At 44.8% G+C, this 18,456-nt stretch overlaps 1 protein-coding gene across 1 annotated transcript in view; it reads right to left on the bottom strand.

Annotated features, from left to right (window-relative positions):
- Nucleotides 1–6,303, bottom strand: part of LOC144511800 (guanine nucleotide-binding protein G(i) subunit alpha-3-like) — a 34,425-nt gene extending 28,122 nt beyond the window's left edge. Inside the window, exon 1 of the mRNA XM_078242135.1 lies at nucleotides 5,816–6,303. Within this exon, the coding sequence (XP_078098261.1) occupies nucleotides 5,816–5,933 (118 nt within the window). The 5' untranslated portion in view covers nucleotides 5,934–6,303. The remainder of the gene's footprint in view (nucleotides 1–5,815) is intronic.
- Nucleotides 6,304–18,456: the final 12,153 nt, after the last annotated feature.

Genomic DNA, 18,456 nt, shown 5'->3' on the forward strand with positions numbered 1-18,456 from the left:
CATTTTATGTGACTCCATTGCAAAGTGAGGGGACATGCTTTCCATTCAGCCTGGAAGCTACAGCATGGATCAGAAACATTCCAGCTGTACTATGGTCTCCCCAACCCATTACTTTTTAAATATTCTTTCATGGGATATGGGTATCGCTGGCTGGGCCAGCATTAAGGATTGCCCATCCTTAATTGACCTTGACACGAGTGGCTTGCTGAGCCATTTAAGACGACATTTTTAGAGTCAACCACATTGTTTCCTTCCCTAAAAGGACACTAGTGAACAAGATGGGTTTTTATGATAATTAGCAATGCTTTCATGGTCATCATTGGAATTTAAATTCCAGATTAATTAAACTACTCCTGATTGGTCCTGGTAATAGCATTTTCTTTCATCCATTCATGGAGTTTGAGCATTGCTGATAAGACCACCATTTACTGTCCATTCATAATTGCCCTTAAGGTCCTCTGGTGAACCACTTTCTTGTACTGCTGAAGTCTGTGTGGTGAAGATACTTCTAAAATGTTTGTTAGCGAGTGATATTCACGATTTTGGAGTGATCACTGGTGCGATCCAACATAGTAATTGTTAGTTTAAGTCACTGATGAGTAACCCAAACTAGTGAGTGGGCTACACGAGTGGCTCTTCTTCATCTCATTCAGCCACAAAGTTGAAATTAGGCCTGTTCATTAACCATTACTTCATGAATAAGATTAAATATATTTAACATGTCAAATATTTCATAAGAGAAAAAATTCATAATTTATGTATCAAAAGAACTATCAACTTCAAATAATGAAAACAAAAATATTACACTCTGGGCACAGAAGGAACGCATAGCTCTCAGTCAACGTTGAGTGCAATCAGCAAGCACATCACTTCCTCTTGCTTTACGTGCATATCACTTCAGTCAGGAAGGAAACTACATAGGCAGAAATCAGCAGAATGTGGCAACCCTGCACTTGGGCAATGGTCAGCAAATGTCTCATGAACTGCACTCTGAACCCAGATGGGCTGCAGGTGGCCCCCAAGTCACAGGATGCCCACCACTGGTTAAAAGGCTAAATGGTTTAAGTTCATTTAGCCTTTTCTTTGTATTTCACATTTATCACTATAAAATAAATGAATGCTTTAAATAAAAGCAAAATACTACAGATGCTGGAAATCTGAAAAAATGAAATAGAAAATGCTGAATAAACTCAGCAGGACTGGCAGCATCTGTGGAACAAGAAACATAATCAGTCCTGCTGAGTTTATCCAGCATTATCTGTTTTCAACATTCCTTGCCCTATTTTTGTCGGGACTGGGAGCAAATCTTTCTGGTGAATGCTGAAAGCAATAATTAAAGGGCCAGTACTAATTTGGTTCTTATTTTACAGTAAAAGTAAAGTCATAGTAATAAATTGTCGATTTACATTGAGAATTCAGAGTAGAAAACTATTACATACTTAATTTACCACCAACAGAACCTCCCTTGTGTTGTCACAGTATGCTGTTAAACGGTTTACTAATTAAGCTATCAAGGAAATTGCAATCATTTTAAATGTTAAAGGAAAAAAATGACTTATAGAAAGTGCACTTTTATAGGAAATTCTTAATACATTGGATAATTGAGAACACAAAAAATTCAATTTCTTAAGAATTTGCCATCAAGTATTTTGTATTGCTCTGTGTCTCCTTGAGTTTCCAAAATCCAATCCTAGAATGAGTCATTTACAGACTTAACAGTAAAAAAAAAATCAAGAAAGAAATTCCAGTGAGATACGTGAAGAACTTTTCCACATCAGAATTACTTACTAAATTGAGTAAATGAACAATCTTTGATCTCAATTTAATATCTAAGCCTGTGCGGAACTCAAAACCTTTGGCAGAGACATTATAAAGTGGCAATGGATCGGTTGCTGGTTTTACATCCCACCAGTTTTCCTTTACACTGAATTAACTGGAAACGATTTGCTATTGCCTGTTTTTCACCTCAGCTAAAGTTGCATGTTCCATGGAGCATTTTGAAAAACTCTGATTATACCTCACCAGGTTTCCTTTTATTCCCTTTAAACTCAAGAGGTCACATTAATTTCAAACCAATAGCTGTGGATTGAAGTCACTTGGTCTACAACATCAGCAAGTCACAACCATCTTTCTATAAGAAAAAAGGGGAGAAATACTCAAGTTGGGCTGTATATCTGGAGAGAAATACAGGGTTAACTTTTAAGGTAATCAGAAAACTGAAACGTTAAATCTTTACCTCTCCACAGGTGCCGCCAGACTTCAGTATTTCCAGCATTTACAATATTATTGCTTACATACAACTATCTTTCCATTTCTTATGTACTGGCGCAGTGACCTATGCAGGTAAATGGCCATTTTCCCTATCTTGTTTTCTGTACATTTTTTAAAAATTCTCACTGCAGGGCATCAGTAGTTACATGTTTAAATGCACTTTATACAAAGAACTAAACTTCCCCCATACCCCTTCATTTTTTAATAATATTTCCCCTCTGTTCCTGAAAAAGTGTTAATTTATGTATAGTTCCTAACCCTAATACTGCCCAACACTACCCTCGCTAATATCAGCTAAATCAACACAGCATACACTAAAATCCACTGACAAGCTGCAAAATTATTACACAAGGTTTTCCCTTATGTAATTCCCATCAGACAACTAATCAAAATTTTACACAACCCATTGGAAAATCAGAGTTGGCATTTTTAGACAGGTTGCATCTAAACATCCAACTCTCAAATGGAGACAGACACACTCCTATATTCAATCAGGAAGCCATGTTAATAAACATAGGTAGAAAACAAAAGACAAGACAGTATTTTGCACGAAATATACTCCATCAGTTTTATTAAAAATGTATTCTCCAGGCTTTTACCTGGTAAAATATGCTATCTTATTTAATTTCACATTAAGGTCTGTCCAAACTGAACTCTTGCATTGTTGCACTAAGTCCAAACCATATGCCTCACCAGAACAATGGTGTTTCAGTGGAGAACTGAAATGACTGGCTTTGAAGGAGGAAATGAACACTTCCACAAATTTGTCACAAGTTGTTTTCTGAAAATTAGATGCAGGAGAGTTCTACACTAAATTTGCTTCTGTTCTTTACTTCCCTTTAAAGCCTATCATAGGTAAAAGGGAGACAATTACGGCCATGATGGCCCAAAATTAATTCATTTCCACCGGTGGGTGTGCAGTCTGAGGTTCATTTCCCAGCTCATGAATTTGACCATGTGATTGATCACTGCACTGCGAGTAGAAAGGAGAACAATCTAAACATGTTGCAATGAAGCCCGGAGTTATAACCTAAAATGGTTGCAAACCAAAAATCTGAAAAAGGAAACAGACTGAAATTTCACAATCAACATTAGCTTGCAGGATTTCTTGTAATAGGATCAGTGGGCTAAATAAATGCCATTTCTAAACTGTTTTCAGCATGTACATGGTAAAAAGAAAATGTGAAAGAAAGCCAAATGAACGCGATTAAAAAATGTTATTTTCCAACGGCAGGTTCTATTTATAGTAGTCACTGCAATTGAATCTTTCAGCAAGGCCATTTCAACAAATGAAATTTAGAATCATAAAAATTATTGGCCCTACACTCAGCATTCTACTCTACTCCCTCAATCAGTATTGCTTAAGACAGAATCGGTAACTGATTTTCTTGCATAGACATAACTGCTATGACAATGCTACGTAATTAATTTCCTTTGCCCTTTCAAAATAGCATGATTGGATTATCAGGTTTCAGGAGAGAGCAGCAACATTAATTAAAATGCTCATGCATTAATGACATCTCCAAAGTTTAACTTTATTCTAAAAGTCAACAGAGTACAATGATTAAATCAAGGGAGGGTAGTCATTTTATTCAAAAATTTAAATATTGCTGTAAAGAGAAACCCCCGCCTCACCCGCTATGCACTTCTTACAACTGCAGCCAATTGATACTTTCCTGGATTATACAACTTTCTTCCTTGCTATCAACTACTGGGCCAATCTGTACATGTGCAAACTTCTTGATCATGCTCTGCGTTTCAGACTAACTTATTGATAGAAATATATATATATATATGCCACAAAAAACAAACCTCAAATCTACCCAGCCAGAGCGCAGGTAAACCCTCAGCCCAACCCACCCAAACAGAGAATGGGTAACATTACCCCCCCCCCCCCCAAGGAGTGGGAAAACTACCCCCCGACCCAGAGAGTGGACTAGATATCACTCCCTGCCATCCCAATCATGGAATGGGTAATCCTCACACCCCAATTAGAGTGGGTGAACCCCCCCTCTCTCTCCCCCGCAGAGAGTGGGTAAACCCCCCCTCTCTCTCCCCCCGCAGAGAGTGGGTGAACCCCCCCTCTCTCTCCCCGCGCAGAGAGTGGGTGAACCCCCCCCTCTCTCTCCCCCCGCAGAGAGTGGGTGAACCAACCCGCAGAGTGGGTGAACCCCTCCTCTCTCTCCCCCCGCAGAGAGTGGGTGAACCCCCCCTCTCTCCCCCGCAGAGAGTGGGTGAACTCCCCTCTCTCCCCCCGCAGAGAGTGGGTGAACCCCCCCCCTCTCTCTCCGCAGAGAGTGGGTGAACTCCCCTCTCTCCCCCCGCAGAGAGTGGGTGAACCCCCCCCCCTCTCTCTCCGCAGAGAGTGGGTGAACCCCCCCCTCTCCCCGCAGAGAGTGGGTGAACCCCCCCCCCCTCTCCCCCCCACAGAGAGTGGGTGAACCCCCCCTCTCTCTCCCCCCCACAGAGAGTGGGTGAACCCCCCCTCTCTCTCCCCCCCACAGAGAGTGGGTGAACCCCCCCTCTCTCTCCCCCCCACAGAGAGTGGGTGAACCCCCCCTCTCTCTCCCCCCCACAGAGAGTGGGTGAACCCCCTCTCTCTCTCCCCCCCACAGAGAGTGGGTGAACCCCCCCTCTCTCTCCCCCCCACAGAGAGTGGGTGAACCCCCCCTCTCTCTCCCCCCCACAGAGAGTGGGTGAACCCCCCCTCTCTCTCCCCCCCACAGAGAGTGGGTGAACCCCCCTCTCTCTCCCCCCCACAGAGAGTGGGTGAACCCCCCCTCTCTCTCCCCCCCACAGAGAGTGGGTGAACCCCCCTCTCTCTCCCCCCCACAGAGAGTGGGTGAACCCCCCTCTCTCTCACACAGAGTGGGTGAACCCCCCTCTCTCCCACACAGAGTGGGTGAACCCCCCTCTCTCTCCCCCAGAGAGAGGGTGAACCCCCCCTCTCTCCCCCATAGAGAGTGGGTGAACCCCCCCCTTTCTCTCCCCCACAGAGTGGGTAAATCCCTTCTCCCCCCCCCCCAGAAAGTGGGTAACCCCCCTCTCCCCCCCATCAGAGTGGGTGAACCCCCCTCAGAGTGGGTAAACCCTCTCTCTCCCCCCGCGGAGAGTGGGTAAACCCTCTCTCTCCCCCCGCAGAGAGTGGGTAAACCCTCTCTCTCAACCCACTCTCCCCCCGCAGAGAGTGGGTAAACCCCCTCCCCTCTCCCCCCCCCCCCCCCCCCGCCGACTGGGTGAACCCCTTAATCCACTCAGAGGCGATTAGACATCTCTCTCTCACTGCCCTCCCAGGATGTGGAAGCTGATCCCCCTCTCCCTCCCAAAACCCCCCCGTGGCCCTTTGTCTTCAGGGAGTGGGGTGAGTTGGGGTGTGGTGGGTAAGTCGATGTTAAATGCCTCCTCCATTAAAGACAGGCCCATCACCGCCCAGCGGGGGGCCCAATGGGGGAGTGAGTAAAGCTCCCCCCCTCCCCCGCAACAAGCAGACTTAATGTTTTAAACAGACGCTGTTTTAGTTTAGTTGTCTTTTATTTTTCTTTACCCAGCAGCAGAAGTTTGACCTCCCGGGACGATTTCGCGCCGTCTTCCTTCAGGTTGCGGTCGATCATCTTGCTCCTGGCCATCGCCGCCTTGTCCTCGGCGCTCATGGTGCAGCCCATGCCGGCAGCCGGGGGAAAGAGCCGAGCCCCGGGGGCTCTGTGTGGAAGGGAACTCGGGGAGAGAGAGAGAGAGAGTTGAAGGAAAGTCCCCTCAGAGCTGAGGGAAGGGGAGGAGGCGGCCCGACGACGACGACGACGGAGAAATAAAACCCTCCAAAAATATTTAAAACTCCCTCACAGACGGTGCGGCAGAGTTTTTTTTTAGTATCTTCCTTCCCGGTTATCACATTTAGAAAACACTCCAGATCGAGAGTTTTGAGGTAAAAATAAGAGTCAGAAGTTTTTTTTTCTCTCGACCGTTAGCGATTCAAAACTCCGGAGGGAGCGGCCGCCTGCTCGAGCTGGACAAACCGGAAGCCCGCCCACCGGAAACTGCCGCAAGGCACGCCGGGAGTTGTAGTCCTCCTGCTTTGGGCCCCCCCACGGCAAACTGCCGCAAGGCATGCCGGGAGTTGTAGTCCTCCTGCTGGGGGCCCCCACTGCAAATCGCCGCAAGGCACGCCGGGAGTTGTAGTCCTGTGGGACCCACCTGCCCACAGTGGTTTGATTTGATTCATTATTGTCACATGTATTAGTATGATGTGGAGTTGCCAGTGTTGGACTGGGGTGGGCACAGTAAGAAGTCTCACAACGCCAAGTTAAAGTCCGACAGGTTTATTTGGCAGCACAAGCTTTCGGAGCCTCGGTCTCCTTCATAGAAATCATAGAAACCCTACAGTGCAGAAGGAGGCCATTCGGCCCATCGCGTCTGCACCGACCACAATCCCACCCATGCCCTACCCCCACATATTTTGCTCACTAATCCCTCTAACCTATGCATCTCAGGACTCTAAGGGGCAATTTTTAACCTGGCCAATCAACCTAACCCTCACATCTTTGGACTGTGGGAGGAAACCGGAGCACCCGGAGGAAACCCACGCAGACACGAGGAGAATGTGCAAACTCCACACAGACAGTGACCCGAGCCGGGAACCGAACCCGGGACCCTGGAGGTGTGAAGCAGCAGTGCTAACCACTGTGCTACCGTGCCTCAGGTGAGTTGAGGAGTTGTGTTCACAAACAGGGCATATGCAGACACAAACTCAATTTACAAGATAATGGTTGGAATGCGAGTCTTTGCAGGTAATCAAGTCTTAAGGGTGATGTGTCTTAAAGTCTTACGGGTGATGTGTCTTAAAGTCTTAACGACAATGTGAGTGGAGAGAGGTCCAAGCACAAGTTTAAGAAGTGTGTAGTGTCTCCAGCCAGGACAGTTAGTGAGATTTTGCAAGCCGTGGGAATTACAGATAGTGTCCCGAGGCATGGTGCACTGGGGAGACCATGCAGACGCTACGACAACGGATGAACAAAAACCGCTCGACAATCACCAGGGGGGTGGGGGGGGTTCCCTTCCAGTCGGGGAACACTTCAGCAGTCACGGGCATTCAGCCTCTGATCTTCAGGTAAGCGTTCTCCAAGGCGGTCTTCACGACACTCGACAACGCAGAATCACTGAGCAAAAACTGATAGCCAAGTTCCGCACGCATGAGGACGGTCTCAACCGGGATCTTGGGTTCATGTTCCACTTCTAACCCCATGGGATGGTTTCAAGAAAGAGATAGATATATTTCTTGTGTAAAAAAAAGGGATATGGGGAGCAGGTAGGGATCAGCCATGATCTGATTGAATGGCGGAGCAAGCTGAATTTGCCTACTTCTGCTCCTAATTCCCAAGTTAAAGATTAGTTTAAGTTTAAAGTTTATTTGTTGGTGTCACAAGTAAGCTTACATGAACACTGCAACAAAGTTACTGTGAAAATCCCCGAGTCGCTACACTGGCTCCTGTTGGGTACACTGAGGGAGAATCTAGAATCATAGAATCATGCAGTGCAGAAGGAGGCCATTCGGCCCATCGTGTCTGCACCGACCACAATTCCTCCCAGGCGCTATCCCCATAGCCCAATGCATTTATCCTAGCTCGTCCCCCTGATACCAAGGGGCAATTTAGCGTGGCCAATCCACCTAACCCACACACCTTTCAGACTGTGGGAGAAAACCAGAGCACCAGAGGAAACCCACGCAGACACGGGAGGAATGCGTCGACTCCGCACAGCTGGGAATTGAACCCAGGTCCCTGGTGCTGTGAGTCTGCAGTGCTAACGACTGTGCCACTATGCTGTCCTTGGTGGTGGAGGGAGGATGCTGGCTAGCAGCACAACAGCAGCAACTTGGGTGGAGGTTCTTGTGGCAATTCTGCCTCTGAAAAAAACTTCTTCCTGGCGAAGGAGCAGTGCTCCAAAAGCTTGTGATTTCAAATAAACCTGCTGGACTATAACCTGGTGTTGTGTGACCTCTTATCTGAAAAAGAAAATTTTGGGTTCTACTCCCAACCTCAGCACTTGATGGCCAAGGAAGGATGGCATGGTGGCACTGCTGCCTCACAGTGCCAAGGACCCGGATTCAATTCCAGCCTCGGGTGACAGTCACATTCTCCACGTGGGTGTGCTCCAGTTTCCTCCCACAGTCCAAACATGTGGGGGTTAGGTGGATTGGCCATGCTAAATTGCCCCTTGGTGTCCAAAGATGTGCAGGTTAGGTGGATTAGCCATGCTAAATTGCCCCTTGGTGTCGGGGGGTTAAAATTTAAAGTTTTAAAGCTTATTTATTAGTGTCACAAGTAGGCTTACATTAACACTGCAATGAAAATCCCCTAGTTGCCACGCTCCGGCACCTGCTCGGGTACACTGAGGGAGAACTTGGCATAGCCAATGCACCTAACCAGCACGTCTTTTGGACTGTGGGAGGAAACTGAAACACCCCGAGGAAACCCACATAAACACGGGGAGAATGTGCAGACTCCGCATCGACAAGTGACCCAAGCTGGGAATCAAACACAGGTCCCTGGCGCTGTGAGGCAGCAATGTGCTGCCCCAGTGGCAGTGTTGCAGTGACAGTCCAACAGCAACAATTTGGGGAACTCAGGTTCAATTCCCGGCTTGAGAGAGAAAGAAAGAAAATTAACACAGAAACATTCATTTAATTTTAAACAATGCATTTGAAATGTTGTAACCTTCAGGGCTATGGCCAAAGAACCAGGAAGTGAGAGTAGGCTGGATAGCTCTTTTTCAGCTAGCATGACCATGATGGGTGAAATGGTCTCTTTCAACCTTGGACATCTTCTATGTCAATGACCTTATGTCAGAACTGCAAAATGTCAGAGATATACCGTTATTAAGCAAGTACAGAGATAGAAAAAGTTTCAGGGATGTGGATCAGGGTGAGGAGGACAAAATGTTGTGACAGAATGGCAGATATAATTAAATGATACTGGAGAGTGATTGTATGACAAAAAGGATGATGGCACAAGGTGAAAGTGGATGGTAATGGGACAAATTGATCAACAAGAGATGGGTTTAGAGAAGCTGTAAATGGCAACATCTGCCATCTAAAAAAATGGGAATCGTTATTATGATCTGAAATTGTTGAACTTAAAGATTGAATTCAAGTTAAAAAGGAGAGCGTGGGAGAACTGCTCTTGCTGCTAAGAGAGGCAATACTCCCAGCTGATGACACACCAGCAAATTCACAAGCGATTCCAGGGGTTGGATTCTGCAGTTATTGCTACTGTCAATCACATCCAGGACTGAACCATGTTCATTCTGACAGTTTTTGATTTGATTTGATTTTTATTTGATTTAAAAACACCTTGAACTTGTTATGTTATTTAATTAGATCGTGTTTATCTGTATCCTAACTCCATTGTCTTAACTCTATAATTTCTTCATAGAATTCCTACAGTGCAGAAGATGCCATTCGGCCCATCAAGTCTACACTGACTCTCTGACAGAAAATCTTGCCCCGCCCTATCCCTGTACCCCCCACATTTACCATGGCTAATCCATCTTGGGACACTAAGAGGCAATTTAGCATGGCCAATCTGCCTCACCGTCACATCTTTGGACTGTGCGAGGAAACCGAAGCACCCAGAGGAAACCCACGCAGACTCGGGGAGAATGTGCAAACTCCACACAGACAGTCAACCGAGGCCAGAATTGAACCTGCGTCTCTGGCGCTGTGAAGCAGCAGTGCTAACCACCGTTGGCTCGCAAAAAGCTCAATGTAAAATTATTATCGCCTGCTCAAGGAAGCGACCCTTTGACAATGGATAATGGAGCTGCGGAAAACTAGTTGTGTGGTTAGGAGACAGTTGAGGTGACATTGGATGGTACATATGCAAGCTTACAGCTTGATGAGGACAGGGGAGGAAATGAGAGAGAAGTTATACAGCCAAATGAATTTGGGGTAGAAGCAGAGGGGAACCTGAGATGGACGTAAGAGAAGGGGAAAGAGGCTGAGATAGTCGCAATCTCTTCTCTCTTCACTCCTGACACTGAAGAAATTGTTTGTCATTGAAAATATTCTGGCGTTTCCCCTATCTCCAGAGTAGTCAAGGGTTAGCAAGAGGATTTGCTTGTGGAAGGACAGATCTGACTGTGAATCACCAGGATAATCATGTGGCCGGTCATGCAAGCTGGCAGCCCACAGATTGAGTCATTCAAGTATGAAAACTTTGTACTGGGAACATAGAGATGTGAGTGTCCTCTTTGCGTCCATAAAGAACGGAACTCCACAACATTTTCAATGACAAACAACTTCCTCAGTGTCAAGTGTGAAGAGTGAACAAAGTGACATTATTTCAATATCTTTCCCCTTCTCTTACTTTTCTGCTCCCCCAATTCCCCGCTGCTCCTATTTCTCATGTAATTTTGGATACAAAGGAAATCAAGATTATGGGAATCACGTGGGAAATTGGAATTGAGGTAGAGAATCAGCCATAATATTGGATTTCCTCCCACAGTCCAAAGATGTGCAGGTTAGGTAAATTGACCATGAAAAAAATGCCCCTTGGTGTCCCAGGATTTGGGGGTTTAATGGGGTAAATACGTAGGGTTTCATGGAGAGGGCCTGGGTGGGATGATGGGTTGAATGGCATCCTTCTGCACTGTAGGTATTCAATTATTATTAAACTGTGGAACAAACTCAAGAGGCTGAATGGTGACCCCTGCTGTTCTGTCTTGTGTTCTTATGTTGCCCAACCTCTTCTGAAGGCAGTGAATCTTGGTGAGTTTAAGCCCTGTTGGTGCCATTATATCCTCTGCTGCCTGGGCCTCTCCCCATGTATCAATTTAAAATTTGAATGGTAATTGTCAAGGAAATCACAAATGAGCTCAATCCTAACCTCAGCCAATATCAATGCACAAGTATTTTTCCAACGCTGGTGAATGGGCAAGATAGGAAACAAAATGCTAGTTTGAGTTGTTATGGAGAATTATTTTACCCTTGCTGCCAGCCTAGCTGGCATCAGCAAGCATAGTAAAGGCCAGGAATGGAATTTGAGAACATCTCTGGTCTGTATGATTCATATGGCGGGGGGAGGGGAGGGGGGGATGGTGGGGTGGGATGGGGTGGGGGAGGCACGGTGGCACAGTGGTTAGCACTGCTGTCTCACAGCACCAGGGACCCGGGTTCAATTCTGGGGTCACTGTGTGGAGTTTGCACATTTTCTCCATGTCTGCGTGGGCTTCCTTTGGGTGCTCCAGTTTCTCCCACAGTCCAAAGATATGCGGGTTAGTTTGATTGGCCATGCTAAATTGACGTTCATGTCAGGGGATTAGCAGGGTTATAAGAATAAAGCTTGGGTGGGATTGTGGTCGGTACAGACTCGATGGGCTGAATGATCTCCTCCTGCACTATAGGGATTTTTGATTCTATGGATTCTATGAGTTCCACATTGAACAGTAAACAAAACCCAATGTTAGTGCAAAATGCATATTTTTTTCAAACTATTATTGTCACACTTTAACATTATTTAAGGAAGTTTAAAAAAAGGGCCACTTTCAAAACGCAAACCACTGTAGCTCACATGATGTTACGATTAAATTAACACTTAGCAAACAACTCACATTGATAAAATATCATAAAAATGAAAGGCTTATATTCATGGAAGACCTTTCATGACCCCGGGATGTCCAGAAGAACAGCCAATGAAGTACTTTTGAAATGCAGACGCTGTTGGAAACAATGTGGGAAACACTGAAATCAATTTCTTTCCCAAATAAAACCAGGTTGGGGTGCAGAAAAGTTGCATGAATTAAGATACAATGCAATTGACATATTTTCCGAACACATAAAAGCCTTAATGTCGATATGTAATTCTTGTCTGCATCCTGTGACTTCTTGTATTTTGTATGATCAGTTTCCATTCTAAACCTTTGAACACACATTTACCATGGGGACTGTGTATGTCATCTTATTAATCTGATTGGGGAATCTGACTCCTGCGTCCCAACAATTTTTTCAAAATGCTTTCTGAAAGTGTTTTCAGTTTTCTACCCTTGCTATTTCCCATGGACTCAGATTCCAAAGTTCTTCCATCAAGGGGTTAACCAAAGACGATATAAAAAAATGTTTTACAATGATGAAGGTTTTGTTTGTGTCTTTCAGTGCCTTCATTAAGAGCTTCGCTTGAAAGCCCTGTAGCCCTCTGGCAATGCAAGGCTGTATTACTGGTTCAAGCTCTAGACCAGCCAGTCTCTAATAACCTCAGTGAACCTCCAATTCAGGAACCATTGTATTAAGTTAGCAGAGTGAGAAAGAAAGATTTCCACCCACCTGAGAGAAAAAGAGAAAGTGGTGAGGGGTGAGAATGCTGATTGGGAGAAAGGAATCTGATAAGTTTATTGGAAGTTTTCTTAATAAATGTAGACATGTAAAATTCATTTTAAAGTATCTTGAAAAGCACAATTTGTATTACTTTAAAATGGGGATTAAATTACACTTGTGTGCTGTTGTGTGATTTTCACTAAAGTTCTAATTTTGCAGGAAGGATATTACAGTAATACTTAAAAATCGTCAGACAGTTTTTCCATTTCAAATCAGTTGGTTGTACAATTCGTAGACATTCCAGTGAACCAGCAAGTAATTATCTTAATACTTCTGGGAGAATGCTTTAAATGAAAGCATCATATATACCAACCTCTTTAATGGGACAGAATGGAAGGAACTTTACTTGAAGTCATCTTGTTCCAGGTAACATTACAGTCCCCTGGTTTTTAAAAATTTATTCTTTCATGGAATGTGGACATCATTGGCTGAGCCAACATTTGTTGCCTATCCTTAACTGCCCTTGAGGTATTGGTGAGCTGTCTTCTTCGGCGTGGTGGCACAGCGGTTAGCACTGCTGCCTCACAGCGCCAGGAACCCGTGTTAGATTCCCAGCTTGGGTCACTGTCTGTGTGGTGTCTGCACGTTCCCCCGTGTCTGCGTGGGTTTCCTCCGGATGCTCCGGTTTCCTCCCACTGTCCAAAAGATGTGCTGGTTTGGTGCATTGGCGATGCTAAATTCTCCTTCAGTGTACCCGAACAGGTGCTGGAGTGTAGCAACTAGGGGATTTTCACAGTAACTTCATTGCAGTGTTAATGTAAGCCTACTTGTGACAGTAATAAATAAATAAACCGCTGCAGTCCATGTGGTTTAGGTACACCCATAATGCTGTTAGGGATGGAGTTCCAGAATCAGCGACAGTGAAGGAATGGCGATATATCTCCCAGTCAGGATGGTGAGTAGCTTGGAGGGGAACCCGCAGGTGGTGGTGTTCCCATGCGTCTGCTGCTTTTATCCTTCTCGACCGTAAATGTCACAGGTTTGGAAGGTGTTGTCAAAGGAAACTTGATGAGTTAGTAGTTGATGGGTTGAAGTCCAACTCCAGATACCTGAACATGTAACATATGCTGACAACAGATGCTCTATTTTAGCGGCTGAGACAATAAACTTACTGTACAGGACCTTGGTGAGACCACATTTGGAATATTGTGTGCAGTTCTGGTCACCTCACTACAAGAAGGATGTGGAGACACCGGAAAGAGTGCAAAGGAGATTTACCAGGATGCTGCCTGGTTTGGAGGGTAGGTCTTATGAGGAAAGGTTGAGGGAATTTGGGCTTTTCTCTTTGGAGTGGAGGAGGTTGAGAGGAGACTTGATAGAGGTTTATAAGATGATGAGGGGGATAGATAGAGTGAACGTTCAAAGACTATTTCCTCGGGTGAATGGAGCGGTAACTAGGGGGCATAACTATAGGGTTCATGGTGGGAGATATAGGAAGGATGTCCAAGGTAGGTTTTTTACTCAGAGAGTGGTTGGGGTGTGGAATGGACTGCCTGCAGGGATAGTGGAGTCAGAAACTTTAGGAACATTTAAGAAGCTATTGGATAGGCACATGGAGTACTTCGGGATGATAGGGAGGAAATAGCTTGATCTTGGTTTCAGACAAAGCTCGGCACAACATCGTGGGCCGAAGGGCCTGTTCTGTGCTGTACTGTTCTATGTTCTATGTTATGCTTCATCTATCTTGTCTGGTGGGTGTGATGATCCAATGGATCTCTTTGAAGAAGAGTAGGGGAGTTGTCCCAGGTTCAACCAGCATCATTAAACAAAGAGAATCTATTGCTATTTGTGGACTGCCACATTTCCTACATCACATTACTGATTACAATTCGTAGTTACTTAATTGATTGTCAAATGATTTGGATACCGCAAGATCATGAAGGGTACCATAAAGACAAATTCTTTCCTTCCTTATTGATCATAAAGCGCAGAGTATTTTATGTAATATTATCTGTAAATTTAAACATTAGAAATTCTTTCTACCCCAAAAACAATTTTATTTCTGCCATTCTCAATTTGCTTTCCACATATATGTGGATAGTTTTGTAATATTTGTAATTGCTGAACTCCCAGTAAATACTCAGTAATGTCGGAGGCATGAATCATCTAATAAAAACTTTGCTGTGATGATTAGGGGTTCTGTCACAATTCAAATAATAAGAAAAACATACATATTTATATCTATTGATGTGTTACGATTAGTTTTTCCTACTGCGGCTTAGATTGTTTGGCTTCCAGAGAATCCCCATTGCTAATGTGTGGCTAGAGCTGCCAAAGGAAATTAATCTGTCTTTTGTTTCGGTGAGTGACAGTAAGCAATCACTTCAGCTGGTCTGCTTGTTCAGCCTACACCACCAATTCTAATGGCCAAGCTATTTGAATTAGCTTTGTTACGGACAGAGGTCATCCAGCTCCCATTGCAGATTTTAAACATTGCTGTTTTGACCATATCCCCAAAAGGGCTTTCTTGACCTCAATTAATCCTACCCTGGATGTCATGGGTACAATATAGAGGACCTTCGTTCAGGAGATCAAAATGTAGAATCTGTCTGAGCAGAGATGAAAAATGCTAAAGGTAGGAAGTTAATTGTGAGGGTGGTCTATAGGCCCCCGAACAGTGTAGGATGGGATACACAGAAATAAATAATGAGGGCTTGTGTGAAAGGTATGGCAATAATCATGGGTGATTTTAATCTGCATGTAGATTAGACAAAACAAAGGTAGCCTCTAGGGCGGCATGGTAGCTCAGTGGTTAGCACTGCTGCTTCACAGCTCCAGGGACCCGGGTTCGATTCCTGGCTTGGGTCACGGTCTGTGTGGAGTTTGCACATTCTCCTCGTGTCTGCGTGGGTTTCCTCCAGGTGCTCCGGTTTCCTCCCACAGTTCAAAGATGTGCGGGTTAGGTTGATTGGCCATGGTAAAATTGCCCCTTAGTGTCCTACGTAGGTTAGAGGGATTAGTGGGTAAATGTGGGGGTAGGGCCTGGGTGGGATTGTGGTCGGTGCAGACTCGATGGGCCAGATGGCCTCTTTCTGCACTGTAGGGTTTCTATGATTCTATGATGACTTCATTGAATGATTTTGGGGCAGTTTCTTAGAGCAGCATGTTTTAGCACCAGGCAGAGCAGGCTGTACTAGATCTTGTAAAGTGCAACAAGACTGAGTTAATTAATGACCTCATAGCGAAGGCACCTCTAGGTTGCAGTGATCATAACATTGGGCCTGAACTTCCTTGGAATGGCAATCAAGGTCAGTTTGCCATTACATGCCGAATTTTTGATTGGAACTTTTTTCCCAAACTGTCTTACACAAGCTGCCGACTCAGGCTGGGCAAGCTCCAGACAGTGCAGCGCGTCCCCAGGGCCTAGCGTCAAAGTGCAGCTGAGTTGATGGGAAGGAGACCACATTCCTTTCCAGGTAAGTTTAAAGGTCCACTGAAATATAATGGTCCTTAACAAGACAAGGAGAAGGTAAGTGTCTAAGGATTTAGAGGCAGGAGATTCCATGAGAGGGGGTAGTCGGGCTGGGAGGAGATCCGTGGCGGGTCGAGATATACAGTTGTCCTTTTGGGGGTCGGCCATTTGGTAGGAGACCCATTGGGTATTTGGGGGACAGTGGGGAAAGACTCCTAGGGGATGAGGGGTGTGTGACGAGTCCCGTGAGGGGTCAGCCTGGGTCTGTGCAATGGTTACCCAGAATTTGAAGTGGTTTTATTTCTTCTAACTTTTTCTGGATAACTATTGGTGTAACACCAGTTGGAATCATCCAAAGTTTGCAATTTAAATCACAGTTGGAATTCCCCCCTAGCTGACGTTACGTCACATTGCTGAGGTTTACAACTGCTTTTTAATAACGGGAACCAGGCAAAGGGAACCCGGTGGGGGGGGGGGGGGGCGCACCGGTAAGTATATCCACCGGTGGGGCGGGGGGGGGGGGGAGGAACATGCCCGAGCAGTACCTGGGCATTTCCCCCAGGGGGCAGCACTGGGGGCAGTGAGTGGGCAGTGCCAGAGAAGGAGCTCTGGGGTGTGGCATTGGGTGGGGGGGGGGGGGGTTCTCTTTTGCTTGTGGAGGAGGGTGGAGTTCTGCTGAGACCTCGGGGGAAAGGGGCCCTCATTAGCATGGTTGGGGGGATAGTTGCTCTGTTGCATCTCAAACATTTGGGTGCCCTTTTTTTGGCCCTGCCTCACCACTGTTAATGGTGTGGGCCATGTTTTCAGACTATCTCTGCAGAGTGTTGGATTATCTGGAGAGACAAGCTGGCTGTGCAGTTTGCGAGCTGCATGCGGTTTTCTCACCTCAGCCAGCACTTTGTGCAGAGAATGGAAAATTCCGCCCTAAAATAAAGTCACACCATCTGGGGCTAACTGAAAAAATTAAAGATATTATCAAATCGAAGGAGAAACATATGATTCTGCAAATATGAGAGGCAGGTCAGAGCGTTGGACAGAATATAAAGAACAACAAAGAATGACTAAGTAGGGAAACAAATAGAGTACAAAAGAAAGATGGCTGGAAATATAAAAAAACAGTTGGTAAGAGTTTCTGTAGATATATAGAAAGGAAAAGAGTAAGTAAAGTGAGCGCTGGTCCTCTGGAGAGTGAAAATGGGGAATTAATTATGGAAAATAAGGAAAAGGCGGATGAATTGACAGATGTTTTGTGTCCGTGTTTACTGCAGAGGATACATATAACCTCCGAGAAATAATTGTGAATGGGGAAGTAAAAGAAAGGGAGGAACTTCAAACAATTATAATAACCAGGAGAAGGATATTCAGAAAATTATTAGAACTAAAGGCCATCAAGTCCTGTTGGAATTCATTTCAGGATCTTAAAAGAAGTGGCTGTTGAGATAGTAGATGCCTTGGTTTTAATTTTCCAAAATTCCCTAGATTCTGGAAAGGTCTCATCAGATTGGAAAATAGTGAATGTAACTCTATTCAATAAAGGACAGAGATGGAAAGCAGGAAACTATGAGCCAGTTTGCATAACATTTGTCATAGGGAAATTGCTGGAACCTATTATTAAGGAGGTTATAGCAGTTGTTTGTCCAAGCATAAAACCACACTTAACCGTTGTTCTGTTAAGTTCATTGTGATGGAAATGGTGCGGGCTAAATGAAAACCCGTGTGTAAATTTTAGGGTTACAAATGCCAATGCTGGTTCAGTGTCAGTTACACAGAGTGGAAGTACTTCTCTGAGACAGAAGGTCATCAAGATGTGAGCGTGTAATTCAGGCTGATACTTTATTGCAGCACTGAGGGTACACTAACCTGTTTGAGGTGCAGTCTTTCAGATGAGATGTTAAACCCTCTTTGATGGATGTAAAAGATCCCATGCCATTACTTTGAAAAAGAGCAGCATGTTTTTATTCGTCTTGACCACTATTTACCCCTGAACTATTTATCTCTGAAACACATTCTCTGACGATTATCACATTGCTGTTTTTGGAACCTTGCCATATACAAATTGCCTATGGTGTTTCCAATATGCAACAGTGGTCACACTTCAAATGCACTTAAATTGCTTGTAAAATGCCTTGGGACAGCTCGAGGTCATGAAAGGTGCCATATTAACGTAGGTACTTTTCTTTAGTCCCTCTAATATCACAAAAAGAGTTTGAGAAGTGCCGCACATTTGTATTTTGCATATCCAAAGGCTAATTATTCTGTACTCAAGTGAAATCTGCTACGTTAACTGTTTGAACTTTTAAATGTTCTTTTGATTGACATCATTCATGTTTTTAACGTAGATCAAAAGTTCTGATAAGAGCGTTTATTTTTCCACTTTCCAAAGGCTAGAGGAACTATAGAAGGCCCATTT

Source organism: Mustelus asterias, chromosome 25 (assembly GCF_964213995.1).
Source record: "Mustelus asterias chromosome 25, sMusAst1.hap1.1, whole genome shotgun sequence".
NCBI classification, from domain to species: domain Eukaryota; kingdom Metazoa; phylum Chordata; class Chondrichthyes; order Carcharhiniformes; family Triakidae; genus Mustelus; species Mustelus asterias.